This window comes from Dermacentor albipictus, chromosome 1 (assembly GCF_038994185.2).
Source record: "Dermacentor albipictus isolate Rhodes 1998 colony chromosome 1, USDA_Dalb.pri_finalv2, whole genome shotgun sequence".
Lineage (NCBI taxonomy): Eukaryota > Metazoa > Arthropoda > Arachnida > Ixodida > Ixodidae > Dermacentor > Dermacentor albipictus.
Genome location: NC_091821.1, coordinates 145,569,693 through 145,583,311, shown reverse-complemented (window position 1 = coordinate 145,583,311; position 13,619 = coordinate 145,569,693). Strand labels below are relative to the sequence as shown.

At 49.8% G+C, this 13,619-nt stretch overlaps 1 protein-coding gene across 1 annotated transcript; it reads left to right on the top strand.

The window, feature by feature from the left end:
• Window positions 1-10,203: 10,203 nt before the first annotated feature.
• Window positions 10,204-11,893, top strand: LOC135900119 (uncharacterized). The gene has a single exon (XM_065429559.1). It carries the CDS (start codon window positions 10,217-10,219, stop codon window positions 11,891-11,893), a length of 1,677 nt encoding a protein of 558 aa, XP_065285631.1. The 5' UTR covers window positions 10,204-10,216.
• The last annotated feature ends 1,726 nt before the right edge of the window (window positions 11,894-13,619 follow it).

Below are 13,619 nucleotides of genomic sequence, written 5' to 3'. Positions count from 1 at the left end.
CACTTGAACGTAGAGGTTATAAATATATACAGGGTGCCCCAACTAACTATTATGCGCTCAGATTAAAAAAAAAGAGCAATTGCGTTGCTCGAAGAAAACCTAGTGCACATTGCTTACGGCACAGCTAGAGGAGTAGCTGCCAGTAACTTTTTCACTATTGAGATTTAATTAGGTATTTGTAATTAATTATCTAACTCGAGACGTACTATCCTAATCATCAAAATGTCACTGAGGCATTTGTAAGCACAGCTAAGGGACATCTAATTGTGGTATTTTCAGTGACGTACTAAGTGCGTACTAATTTTTTATGACTGATAAATAAACCCCCGAGAAATATGGGGAATGCCACGTGACTACGCTCCCACCCGCTTGATAAAGCAGCGCCCTCGAACAGGCTCCCTCTGAGTTAGCGAGAACTAAATGGAGGAAATAAAGAAAAACATCGTGATCGAGCTAGTGCCTTATCTGCCGCGCCTCTGCCGAAGTAACACGTCGCGTTTGGTGTTAGTTGAAAACAAGCTGTGGTAACTGTTGTCTTAGCGTAGATAAAGTGCACGGATGTCGTTTTTTTTTGTTTGCCTCAAAACCTATCATCACAAAAGTGAATTGACAACATCACTGCAAAGGTTTCAAGGTGCTTTTTGTTTCGTCCCAGTCGCCATGTCTTTAATGAGCAGAAGGTAAACGTGATCCTTGTCTTGGGATGTGCAAATGGCAACAAGAGGAAGGCCGCAAATATATATGCTAGTCATGGAAGTGTGGCGTTAGACCAAACGCATCGATCATATCATCAGAAATATGAAAACCTGAGAGAAACCGGCAGCTTCAAGAAACAGCGGTGGAGGACTTCATCTTTGAGCCCTAGCCTACGCGCGGATTTTCTAGCATTTATGGCCTCAAACCCTCTTGCTAGCGTGCGGAACGTGGCCGGCCAGGCACCAATTTCCAAGTCATCAGTTTGGAGGCTTCTAAATGACTCGGCCTTTCACTGGTACCACCTTAACAGCACCAATGCTTGGAAGATAGGGACCTGCGGAATCGTCTAGATTTCTCGAATTGGGCCCGCACAATATCCGCCTGCTTGCTCGCCAGTGCACCACGTCACAGTGGAATTAGCCACATTTAAGAAATACTCGACTGTACTCCCATGATCCGACATGAAGTCTTCGAGCGCCATCACAGCTTCGCTGTGGAGACGCCACGCTCTTGTATCGACTGTGGTTGGGCGTTGCCTTTACCAAAGCCTATGCATTCCGCATAGGGATTACCAACACCGCAACCTATGACCACTGCGGCCATGAAGAATCAATAGACCATATTTTGTGCGCTTGCCCGCAGTACAGTCCACAGAGGGAATGCCTCCGTCACGCACTTGAGCAGCTGGACGACCAACCGCTATCGGAAAAAAAGGTTTTGGCACCATCGAAAGGACCTAACGTCACAGAAAAAGGCCGTGCAAGCACTATTGCGCTTTCTGCGATCTACCGGCCTTTGTAAACGTCTTTAACTGGAACGCCTTTTGTGTGTGTGCGTGTTTTTTTTAACACTTTCCTCTCTGTCCTCTTTCTAACCTCAATCTATGATCCCCAGGGTAGGGTAGCAAACCGGAGACTGATATCTGGTTAACCTCCCAGCCTTTCTTCATCTCTCTCTCTCTCTGCTTCTGCTCATCTCTCTCTCTCTCTCTGCTTCTGCATTGTGATATGCTTCCCAGCAATCTGAATTGTTTGGCAACTTGGCCATGCGGAAAAGACGTTTCTTTTTATTACACGAACGTTCCCGATTCGTATCATTGCATTGTTTTTTTTTTTGTTTCGCACATGCCGAAGGGGCACATGCGCTTTAGTGAGATTAGAGACCAGGTTTCTGAAGAAATCCAAATTTTCTTGTACAATACGCTTATCAAAATTGGAACAAAAAGTATCTGAGTACTGAGACATTTCTTGGTTAATAGCCACAAAAGCTCTATAGTCCCGGATATATTTTCTTCCTTAGTTCCACGCGGAAATGACCTAGTAATACCGAAATGTAGCAACAAATGGTCACTCAGATCAGGAAGATAGGTAATTGGCGATATGAGGTCAGGGTGTGTAGTCAAAACCAAGTCTAACGTATTAGCTGATTCATTAGTTATTCTGGTAGGTTTGGTTACAACCTGCGTGAAGTTAAAACAATAACGCAAATCCAAGAAATGTTGAGATTGCGTTGAAAAGGGGTGGAACAAAGGAAAACCACTCTGCCAGCTAGTGTTAGGGAAGTTCAGATCGCCAAAAAGAAAAAAAAAATAGAAGGGTACCGGGTTACGACAGAGCCGAGAAGGTCATGTAATTAATCGACGAATGGCGATGCATAGTTTGGAGGGCGTACGTTTAAAATAATCTTTGCCTGTTTACTTGCTATTCCTACCCATACCGTTTTTAGAGCAGACGCAACTTTTATTTGAAAGGAAGGAATTATTTGAGCTATGGCTATCAACACGCCACCATCCTGTCTACCTTCCTTATCGCAGCGATACACGTCATAAGTGATATCAGTCTGAAAAATTTATGTACTTTCCACACTTGAGTTGAGCCATGTCTCGGTTAGCACGGTTAAATTTGCATTAATTGAGGAAACAGCAGAGTTAAGCCGGTTCCGGTGTTTCATAACGCTTCTTACATAGGAAAAAAGAACAGGAAGGTTGAAAAGTACGGAAACGTGATTACTCCTACCCCTGCTGATTGTTATTTGTAAGAATGGTTGGAATGAGCAGAAGGCGGATTATTTTTGCGGCTGCGAGTGCTAGTAGCGGGCCCGTTGCTACTATCAGACGTCTTATCTAGAACGATACTATCATTTGAAGCGGGAGGTTTATTTTGTTAAAAATTGGAATGAATATTAGGAGAGGTTGGCGCCTTTATGGTGGCACTGGTTACTCCTTGTCACTTGGCAAAGGAAACAAATTTGAGTAAAAAGGGAGTATAGTGACACAAAATATGACATTCAGTAGAACACTGGATGAATAAAAAATATACAGTCCAACAGTACATGAATCGCAAAGTTTTGTGGATGAGTTCAGTGCACGTACGCATATATAAAGTCAGATATTTTGAACAGCGAAAACACACAGCACATGTAATACACTGCATGTACAGAACAGAATTATGCATCCTGGTGTTAGCAACGCAAAACGTAGACGGGACACGAGACGAGAAGACGACACCACAAGCGCTGCTTGCAGCGCTTGTGGTGTTGTCTTCTCGTCTCGTCTCTCGCCTACATTTTGCGCTGTTAACACCAGGATGGAAAACCAACAAGCCCAAGTTGCTATTCTAGAGAATTATACATATTGCGTAAAAGTTGCGATCACCACATAAATAAATTTTGAACCCAGAACAATATTTATGTTACTCATTTAGCGTGATAGGATAATCTGAAACTTAATATTTTCCCAAAATGTTGGTGTCCTCTAAAAACTTTTTAGAGCAAGAAGTGCTCTTTCCTGAAGGCCCGCAGTTGGCCATTGGCCAAATTCTTTTTTAGGGTGAATGATCTTCTGCCTAATATCAACAAATCTGCTTGCAGTACCCTTCTTTGTGGATCGTATTTCGTGCACTCGACGAGAAGATGATGCACATCTTCGTCTGGATGGCCACAAGAACACTGCGGACTAGAGATACGTTTTATCCTGTACAAGTGTCTCCTAAATGCAGTACCAAGACGCAGGCGGTGCACCAATGTTTCAAATTTTCTGTTGCCTCTTAGATTTTCCGGCATTGATAAGCTTATACATGGGTCTATAAAGTATAACTCCGAGTTCTTAGTTTGCTGACCAAAGCAGTTAGTTTTGCTGAGGCGACAGGAAATCTGTCTCAGGATCAGACGGACTTCACTACGCAATAGGGGAAGATTGGCTGTCTCCACGTTATTGTTCGCCCTATTCGCAGCTGCGTCCGCTGCAGTATTACCAGGAATATTGCAGTGCCTAGGTATACTTATGTGCTTGCTTCATCTGCGTGCTATCACTTGCGCTGTCATACATGTAACAGGTGTTACCTACATACAACTTATCATGCCGAACCGCGAAGGCTGGCGATTCGGGCAATGAATTTACAAACTCAAACAGTTTTTTCCGGGCAAGTCTTGTGGATAGTGAAAAATCTTCGGTAACGGTAACATTACTACATTTAAACCTTGACCGCTGTGAAAGGACTTGTTGCCGGGACTTAAAACGACTAAACATGACTATAACGGGTCGGCACCTATTTTCTTGGTAGCTACCACCCAATCGGTGCGCATGTTCAATTATATCGTCGGTTAGATTCGGGTCAATAAGCTGCATCATTAGGCAAACATTTTTTTCTCAGTTTGTGCCCATGATTTCTTGCTGTCTGAAACACCATAAAAAATGAGGTTATCATGACGGGTCCTGTCTTCGATGTCAAGGCGTGAGCAAATAACATCGACTTTGTGTGCTATGCCTTTCATTGCCTTTTGTGCAAGATTGAACCTTTTGTTCATATCGTCAATTTCTATCACATTGGGTCTCAACTTTCAATATACGCGCGTTCATTGAAACAAATTTTTATTCGAATGATTTCTGTGCTGTTGCAACATGGGCCGCAATTTCAGCTTGACCCTGGGACAACCTACTCGACTCAGCCTTTAGTTCCTTTAACATCGTTAGGTTCATCATATTAATATAAATTATGTTACTGCGTTCTTCAAATTCGTGCTCGAGGTAATATTTCACACACCTAGGTGTTACGCGGCATGTCTGCTTCCTAATAAGCCCGTATCTCTGACAGCGGAAGCAGCGACAGAGATTGCGTGCGTAGGGCCTGACCCTGCTATACAGCTGTTCCCAGTCTGTACGGAGGTGGGTTGTGTTGCTTGCATTAAGGCTTAATATTACTTGTATTGTTTTAGTTTCTTTGGTTATTATGATTAAGCTGTGTGCCGCCCGCTCGTCTTTGTTGTTCAGGGGTACCTAGATTTCTTAATTCGTACCCCTGAACAAGAATTATCAAGAACAAGATATCACGCGTTCGGCGTGGTTGAGTGAACAGTTAGGAGTTGCGAAAACTCTGTGCTGGCCAAGTCTTTTTCAGCTTTTTTTTCTTGATCTCATGGTTTGTTTTCACTTCCAAGAGGAGGTCATCACATTTCATTTTTTTTGGCCATATACTTCTTACCTATGTTTTGGTTTACTACTTTTGCATTCGGGAAGGGCGACATTTCATTAATCGATGCGGCGTGTCGTATGTATATTTCACAACGAAAAACTAGGAAATTCTCACTTAATTTCAGAAATAATCTATTCCCCTGGGTCTGTCAAGTTTATTTTTTCAAAGCCTATCACTGGATTATTATCTCTCTTCTCCTTATTACATGGTGCTTAGGAGACGTCGCCTTTAATTGGCGCCGGTTACTTCATTTCATAGAGATATGAAAAAAAGAATTAACTTAGAAGCATTAATAATAAAAGTGAACTCCGAACCACAATAGCACAATATCCAGTCACATAAGTACACTAATGTCGCACTAAAACTAAAGTCAACTCAGAAACCCAGCAACACAAAGTCCAATCACATAAGTGCCCTAAAGTCAACACAAAGTCCGGTCACATAACTACACTGAAATCAGGGCACATAAGAAAACACAGATTAGAGTCAATCGAAGGTACATGAATCCAGGCATTTAATGGGCTAAAGTCGAGTCAAATTAATTGCATAGAGTGAGCTTATCACAGATTAACACTCTTCTCAGTAGTTTCCGGGAATATTGCTCGCTTCCAGAATCTTTGGAAGGCCAGTAACGCTCGCCCTTGCAATGGATATGTTGACCAATGACGTAAGGTCTTCCTGAGGCTGAAGGGCTTGCGGCGCAATGCCATTAAATCACGTGCTAAACGTTGTCTCTGTGTGTCGTGTCACGGACATCCTAACAGAATATGCTGTATATCCTCATCCGCGTGGCCACAAGTGCATTCCGGGCTATCAGCTCTTGAAAATTTTGTAGAAAGTGTTTTGTATACGTGGTACCGAGCCGCAGACCATGACTGACCGTTTCAAAGGCTTTGGTTGTATCCAATGTGGACGGGATTTTAAATTGAAGCGGGAGGTGAATGTGAAATAAATCTGAAGATTTAGAGTACTGATCAAACCATGTCGCTCTGACACCATGGGCTGAGTCCTGCTGCTTCATGCAGTCAAAGCAGGTTTTCCGCAGGTGATGCCGGTAAGGGGAACGCTGTTGGCGCGTCGGCGGCGACGAACGCGCTTAACCTCGGCTCCGCCAATGATCGTCTCTAATTGCGGTCATTCAACCCGGATCTCGCAAATTTTGGTACCATCGTCTCCGTGAAGATCAGCGGCACAAGTGGACACCACTTTCATCAAGGTGGGCCCATTTTTGACGAATTCCTTAGTGCTCGAAGATTTCGCCGACCACCGCACCGCTAGGCCTAACGGCGGTGCGGCGTCCGCCAGCCCCGGCCGGAGACTGCCCGGCAATGGCGGCTCCGAAGACTGTGACTGGCTACGATCCTGCTTCTATGCAAGTCGTACGCATGGATACTGCTCAACTCGAGGACCTTCCACCATCCGAAGAAGAATATTTGGACGACATGGTCCGCATATGGCGACGCAAGCAGAAGCCTCACGTTCCGAAAGTCGCCGGTGCCGCCAAGCAGCAACAGACGCCGGATCGCTCCGCGCATGCTGCGCACGGGGACGCGGCTAGCGCGACCTTGAAAGGCGGAGCCCGCAAGCCCCAATGGCGGCCGCAGCAAACGCCGCGCTTTGGGCGCGACGAACTCATCGTGGTGCTCAAGCCATGCACAACATTGGATCTGAAGGCGACCTTCGTTCCAGGCCAAGCCGGAGTTGTGGTGCGCAACCTCATACGTGACTGTGGAGAGGTGGACCTCTCTGTATGGCCTGTGTGGGATCAAAATGTGTTAGTGTGTGGACTGAACTCAGTGCCCGCCGCCGAGAGGCTCCTCGGGGACGTCATGCTGGCGGTCGGGGACCGCCAGCTCCCATTCCGTGGACACGCCAAAGCCTCGGGTGACGTCTGCAAGGGGGTCATCAACATTGCCCCCAACGATACATCGGTCTCCCTTAAGCAAAAGCTGAGGTGGAGGCACGGCGAGATTCTCTCCGTGAGGAAACTGGGCGACTCTAACGTCGCAGTGGTCACCTTCGAAGGGAAGAGGGTGCCCCGTCAAATCTACTGCAGCGACCAGGGCATCCCTGTAAGACTTTATAAGAAGACGATCCCCGCCTGTGACTGCTGTGGCACGGTGGGGCACCGGGCTGACGTCTGCCCGAATCCACAGTCAGGACGCTGCGGCTGCTGTGGCTCTCAAGTGGCTACCACTTCCGAGGGCCCTGCTGAACATGAGTGCACCCCTCGTTGCCTCATCTGTGGGGGCAACCACCTCACCGGTGCTGCCGGCTGTATCGGCAAGTACCGGAAGCCTATCAAACCGAGGACTCCACCGACCAACGCCAGGCGGAAGTCGGCTCCCAAGCAGGCTCCGCCCACCAATGTCAACAACAGGAAGTCTACCACTACGACGGGCAAGTCCGGACAAGTCAAGACGAACGCGAAGTACGGGACCAGGACGAAGGCGCCGACTTTCAACGCTGGGGATTTCCCGTCCCTGGGAAACGCCCAAACCAAGGTGAGCGATTGGGTTAGGGCTGTCTCCGGGCCTCCCTCCCCCTTCCCAACCGAAGCCGCCCTACAGCGGCAAAATGCTGAACTCAGGCGCCAGACCGAAATTCTAGCTAGCAAAATACAAGAACTAGAGGCAAAATTGGCCAGGCTCATAGAGCCTCGGGCACAGGACGGGCCTTCGGAGCCCATGCAGCAAGCTGAGGTGGCAGAACAAGATGACAGGGCCTCGGCCACGTCAGAACTATCTAGCGTCTCGCAGTGCTCGGGCAGCACAACTGTCGAGCGCATGCCCATTGTAGAGCACCGTTTGGAAAATTTAGAACGCACAATTGCGGACATGCCAGGTAAAATTTTAGCAGACATCAGGGCTTCCTTCCGGGAACTCTGGGAACAACAGCTCCCGCACATTGTGCAGAGCATAACTCCAGCCGTGATTGACACTGTCCTGTCCACAGTACAGGAACGGGCTGGCGTCCAATTTAGGAACAGCCGCTCTCGCTCTCGTTCCCCGCGACCGGATTCGCGAAGGCGAAATGTGGTCACTCGTCAGACCATAGGCTCCCAGGAACACAGTCCGGCTGCCGCCTCCCCGGAGATCGTGGTGCCTCTGTCTGAGGTGCCATCGCCTTCGGGGAGTGGGCATGCCCTTCACAATTAAAAACTACCTTCACTATGGCTATCCGACCCCAGCGGAAAGCCCATAATAAAGCCGTAGAAGAGAAATTCGAGATCATACAGTGGAACTGCAGGGGTTTTCGGAGCTGGAAGAAACGGTCGCACCTCCAGCTCTACCTGCAGTCCCTCGGTTCCGTGCCGGCAGTCCTGGCTCTACAGGATCCCGGCGCGGAAGCTAAGTTAACTGGGTAAGCTCGTTTCAAGGGTGTCCTACAACGTGCATCCTGGTGAACAAGGCGTAGACCGCAGTCCCGGTCGATCTCGACTTGGAGATTGAACAGGAATACACCATGGTCAAGGTCCTGCCACTTAAGCGCCATTACCCGTCAATACATATTCTGAATATTCACTGCCCCCCCGCACAAGCAGCGCGTAACTTTCAACGAAATCTTCTACCGCGCGCTCAAATTGGCTGACAAGGAACCTCTCGTGATTATTGGGGACTTCAACGCTCCCAGCCTTCATTGGGGACACCGCTTTGAGAAGGCCAGAGGACGCAAACTGGCGGAGCTAATATCCACACTTTGTCTCACGCTGCTCACGGATCCGGCATGGCCCACACGCGTGGACAATTCGGTAACGCGTGACACATGCCCTGACCTATCTCTCGCTAAGAATGCTAAAGATGCCGCCTGGGAGAACCTGGGGGACTGTCTTGGTAGCGATCACTGCCTTCTCCGGATCACTCTTCTGGCGAAGGCGGCTCGCAAAAAGTGGAGCAAGGCCAAATTGACCGATTGGCATAAGTTCAGAATGCAGGAGGTACTCCCTTGCTCTTTTCTAGCGGTTACGCTGAGTGGGCAAAGCAATTACACATAATACAGCAACAACACGTTACGACAGTTCAGACTTCCGAAGACATCCCCGCAGTGGAAAATCACCTAATGCACCTGTGGGAGGCGCGCCGAAGCCTTACCAAACGGTGGAAGAAGCAAAAGCTGAATCGGAAGCTTAAGGCTCGCATTACCGAACTCACGGAGCAAGCCGCAGCGTATGCTGCCCAGCTCACGGACTCAAATTGGATGGAAAAGTGCAATTTGGCAGCGCGTCAAATGAGCTCGAGAGGGACGTGGCGTCTCTTTCGCAGCCTCATTGACCCCACTCAGACGAGAGGGGAGACGCAACCACAACTTCTGAGAGCTTTGCACGGGTACCAAGGCACGACAGCTCAACTCGCGGACACGCTATGCGACAGGTATCTCTGCCGCATAGAGGACCCGATTGGGCCCGAGTACGAGTACGCGGGCAAGCCTAATCCAGATCTTGATGCCCCTTTTACATTCCACGACCTTAGGGCGGCTTTAGCTAAGATGCGCAGAGGTACGGCTCCGGGCCGTGATCGCATAACAGTGAAACTATTGGCGAATCTTCCGGACTCGGCCTGCCTTCACTTGCTAGAGTACATTAATCAGATCTGGGACGGGCGTCCACTCCCTCCTGATTGGAAGTCCTCCTTGGTCCCTTTCATCCCTAAGCCAGGCAAGACCGTAAATACCGACAACTTAAGGCCCATTTCACTCACTTCGTCTGCGGGCAAACTTATGGAGAAGATGGTTCGGTATCGCCTCTCTCCTTACATGGAGGCTAAGGGCCTCTTTGCAGACACTATGTTTGGTTTCCGCCCGCATATGTCTGCACAGGACGTCCTCCTCCAACTACATCGCGACATAATACGACCCACAGCCATGCGCCACAATGACAAGGCCATCCTTGCCCTCGATCTTAGGGGGGCCTTTGACAACGTTCGTCACGGCAGCATCCTGGCAAACCTGAGCACCACGGATTGCGGGCACAAGGCATTCGCTTACGTCAGAGATTTCCTCTCGAATGTCAGGCCCTCCTTAAGATCGAGGACGAGGAATATGGCCCATACACCATGGGCACACGGGGCACTCCCCAAGGAGCGGTCTTGTCGCCACTCCTTTTCAACATTGCCATGATGCAGCTTCCACATCAATTGGCCCGGGTGGAAGGCATCCAACACGCACTTTACGCGGATGACATAACAATTTGGACTACCGAAGGGAGCGTTGGGGAAATGGAGGACCGCCTCCAGCGGGCCGCCTCCATCGTCGATAGTTATGCTATCCACTGTGGTCTCCAATGCGCTCCTGCGAAATCGAAACTTCTTCACATTAAAACCAATCCCAAAGACAACACGAGTTTGCGTCTCTTTCTGATGGGAGGTCCTATTAGAGAGGTCGAGGAGATCCGGATCCTGGGTCTGTTCATCCATCACAGACTCAGCCCGGAATCCACTGTCGACAAACTCAAACGCATAGGCGAACAGGTCGGACCTATGACCCACCGCGTTTCCAACAAACGCGGCGGGTTGCGGGGCAGGGACGCGCTTCGGCTCGCCCATGCCTTCGTAACCAGCAGGATCCTATATTCCGTACCCTACCTTCGAACTACAAAGAAGCACGATGAACGCATCGACGCCATCATAAGGAAGGTTACAAAGCGAGCTTTGGACCTCCCGGTGGCTACCTGCAACGCTAAGTTGTTGGCTCTAGGTGTGCTTAACTCCTACCAGGAGTTAAAGGAGGCCCACCTTGTGAACCAATACACGCGACTCTCGCAGACGGTGTCCGGGCGCCACTTGCTAGACCGCTTGCACATACAACACGAGTGCATTCCAGAGGAGACATGCAGGCTTCCGGAGCTCTGGCGTCACAAGCTCTGGGTCCCTCCACTCCCGCGCAACATGGACACGCAGACACATGAAGGCAGACGAAAGGCGCGCGCTCGGGCTCTCGAACACCAATATGGATTAAAGCAGGGTGTATACTACGCTGATGTGGCAGGGCCGTCGCCCGCTGGATTCTACACGGTTGCCGTAGTTCACCAGGACCAACGAGTTAACGGACTTTCCTACCGCGCTTTCAACTCCGCGCAGGCCGAGGAGGTTGCTATAGCACTTGCCGCCTCGGACCCGAATTCGAAGGTAATCATCACAGATTCGCGCAGAGCCTGTGAGCACTACCTGGCGGGCGAGGTATCACCTTTAGCCTACCGCATTTTACAGCGAGCCGTGAGGGAATCGGACCCCTCACCCAAACGCATTATTTGGACTCCGGGCCACCAGGGCCTTAGAGGTAACGAGGCTGCGAACGCGGCCGCCCGAGCGCTTACCCACCGGGCACCTCAACCAGACTCTTCCGGCTCAGAGATTAGACAACCGCTTCTGCGGTTCAGGGAAATTCTGGCATACTATTGCGAACGTCATCGGCTTTTCCCGGTCCCTGCTAAGGGCCTCAGTAAGGCCGATGAACGAACACTGCGGCGCCTGCAGACAAACCCCCTGTTGTGTCCTGCAATAGCAAAACATTTTGACCCAAAAGTTGATGGGCGATGCCCTCACTGTGGGGAAGTCTCCGATAACTTTCACATGGTGTGGGCATGTCAGATGAATCCGTCCCTTCCCCCCAACCCTTCCCCCACTAGAGAGGCATGGGAGGCAGCCCTACTCAATTGCTCGGCGCTGGAGTCCCAAAGGGCTCTAGTCCAACGGGCGCGGGTAGCAGCTTCGTCCAGTAGGGTCCCAGACTAAGGACTCCACCTATGTAAAGGGCCATGTTAGGCCTGCAAACTCTCAATCCGTTGAATAAACGTTTTTCATCCATCATCCATCCGCAGGTGGCACTGAGGTGCCACTCACTGAAAAACTGCCCTCTCTGTTTACTCGGAACATCAGAACTTTTTACTTTGCTGCCGAGACAATTTTTGAGGCAGCATGACTTGGATTCACTAAATTCTGTCCTTCTGACGGAATGAACACCACCGGAATTCCTTCACTTCTTTTCTTCTTATAGGTCAGGAAAGTGAAAGTTGCGTCATCACACTCAAGGGCTTCATAATCGCTTAGGTCATATTTTGAAGTACTGTCGTTCTCCTGATTGTGTGTTTCATCTAGACGAGGTCTCTTGCTATCACGTTCGCTCGGTTCTACCATGGTCATTGGAGACGGGCCATCAGCGCCTTGATGTTCAATGACTATCTTGATGATGTCAGTCGCATGGTGCGTGTTGGCACAACCTTGGACGCACTTCTGCGTTGCAATCATGTGCCTCAAAATACGTTGGCGGTCATATATGGCTCGTGCCGCCGTTCTCGGCTGCATACCGCAGTAGCGGTGGGAGACACCCCGAGAAAAAAGGCAATGAAGGCTTCGTACCTGGTTTCAATAGGCTCATAGGTTGCTACACTTCTCACTGAATTCCTGAGCAATGAAGCCCAGGCACGATGTAAACAACTAGTCAAAACTGAAGTAAAATTTCAACAATGATTATGCTACTCTCTAATGCGAAATTTGAGCCCAGCTCTATGCCTATTTTCATTTCACGATTCAATATTTTGTATTATGATTATATAGGTGCACAGTTTATGTTAAGAATAGAACGCTGGGAGTAGCGTAGCTGGCGCGGAAATCTGTCTCGTGAGGCACATTGCAAACCGGAGCGAAGTGTGGCGCGACTGCCACGCTAATCGGAAGATCGCGAAAGGCTGCGCGTGGGTGACGCGTGGGGGCGATTCACAGCAGCCGTCGTAGACAGATCTCCGCTCATGCAGCGTTTTGTTTCCATACAGACGACGCCATATCGTACTCATCGCCGCAGCACAGCCCGTCTTGCGCGTACCTACACTTCTCACGCTTTCGTTCCACCAACGACGAGAGCGGTCCTTCGTCGCGGTGAAATCGTGCCACCATTGTCAGCGGTGACAACACCCAAGGGGGCGTCACATCGAGCCTTACTCTAGTGTTCCTGTATATGCTCGGAGCATATACAGGAACACTACCTTACTCGTAGACGCTCGCCATCGCCTTTTGCAGGAGCCATGATGCCCGTCATACACGCTGCTACCGCGGGCTGACCTCAGCAGCTGACGCAGTGGACGAATGTACCCCTCCCCACCTCACGCCATCCTGCCCCCTCCCCCTCCGGAAGCGCAGATGCGATTGCCCACGCGGCTACGGATGCCGTGGCCACCGGCAACTCAGCGCAGGCCGTTTCCTCTTCGCTCCTCCTCCACTTTCCTTCTCGCGCTTTCCTCCTTCATCTTCCGCGCTGCGCTCCGCGTTCGCTTTCATCTTTCGTTGTGCTTGTTCGCTCGGTTACGAGGTACGACGCCGAGGCACGCGGACGCTCAACACAGGAACGGGTGCCTCAGAGCTGCGCTCTAAAATCGAGCAGTAAAGAACAGGGCCACCGCCTCAGAGAACTTCGTATTTCTCTCTTTATGTTTCGGGGGGTAGCAGGGGAGGTCAGGCAGCTTTT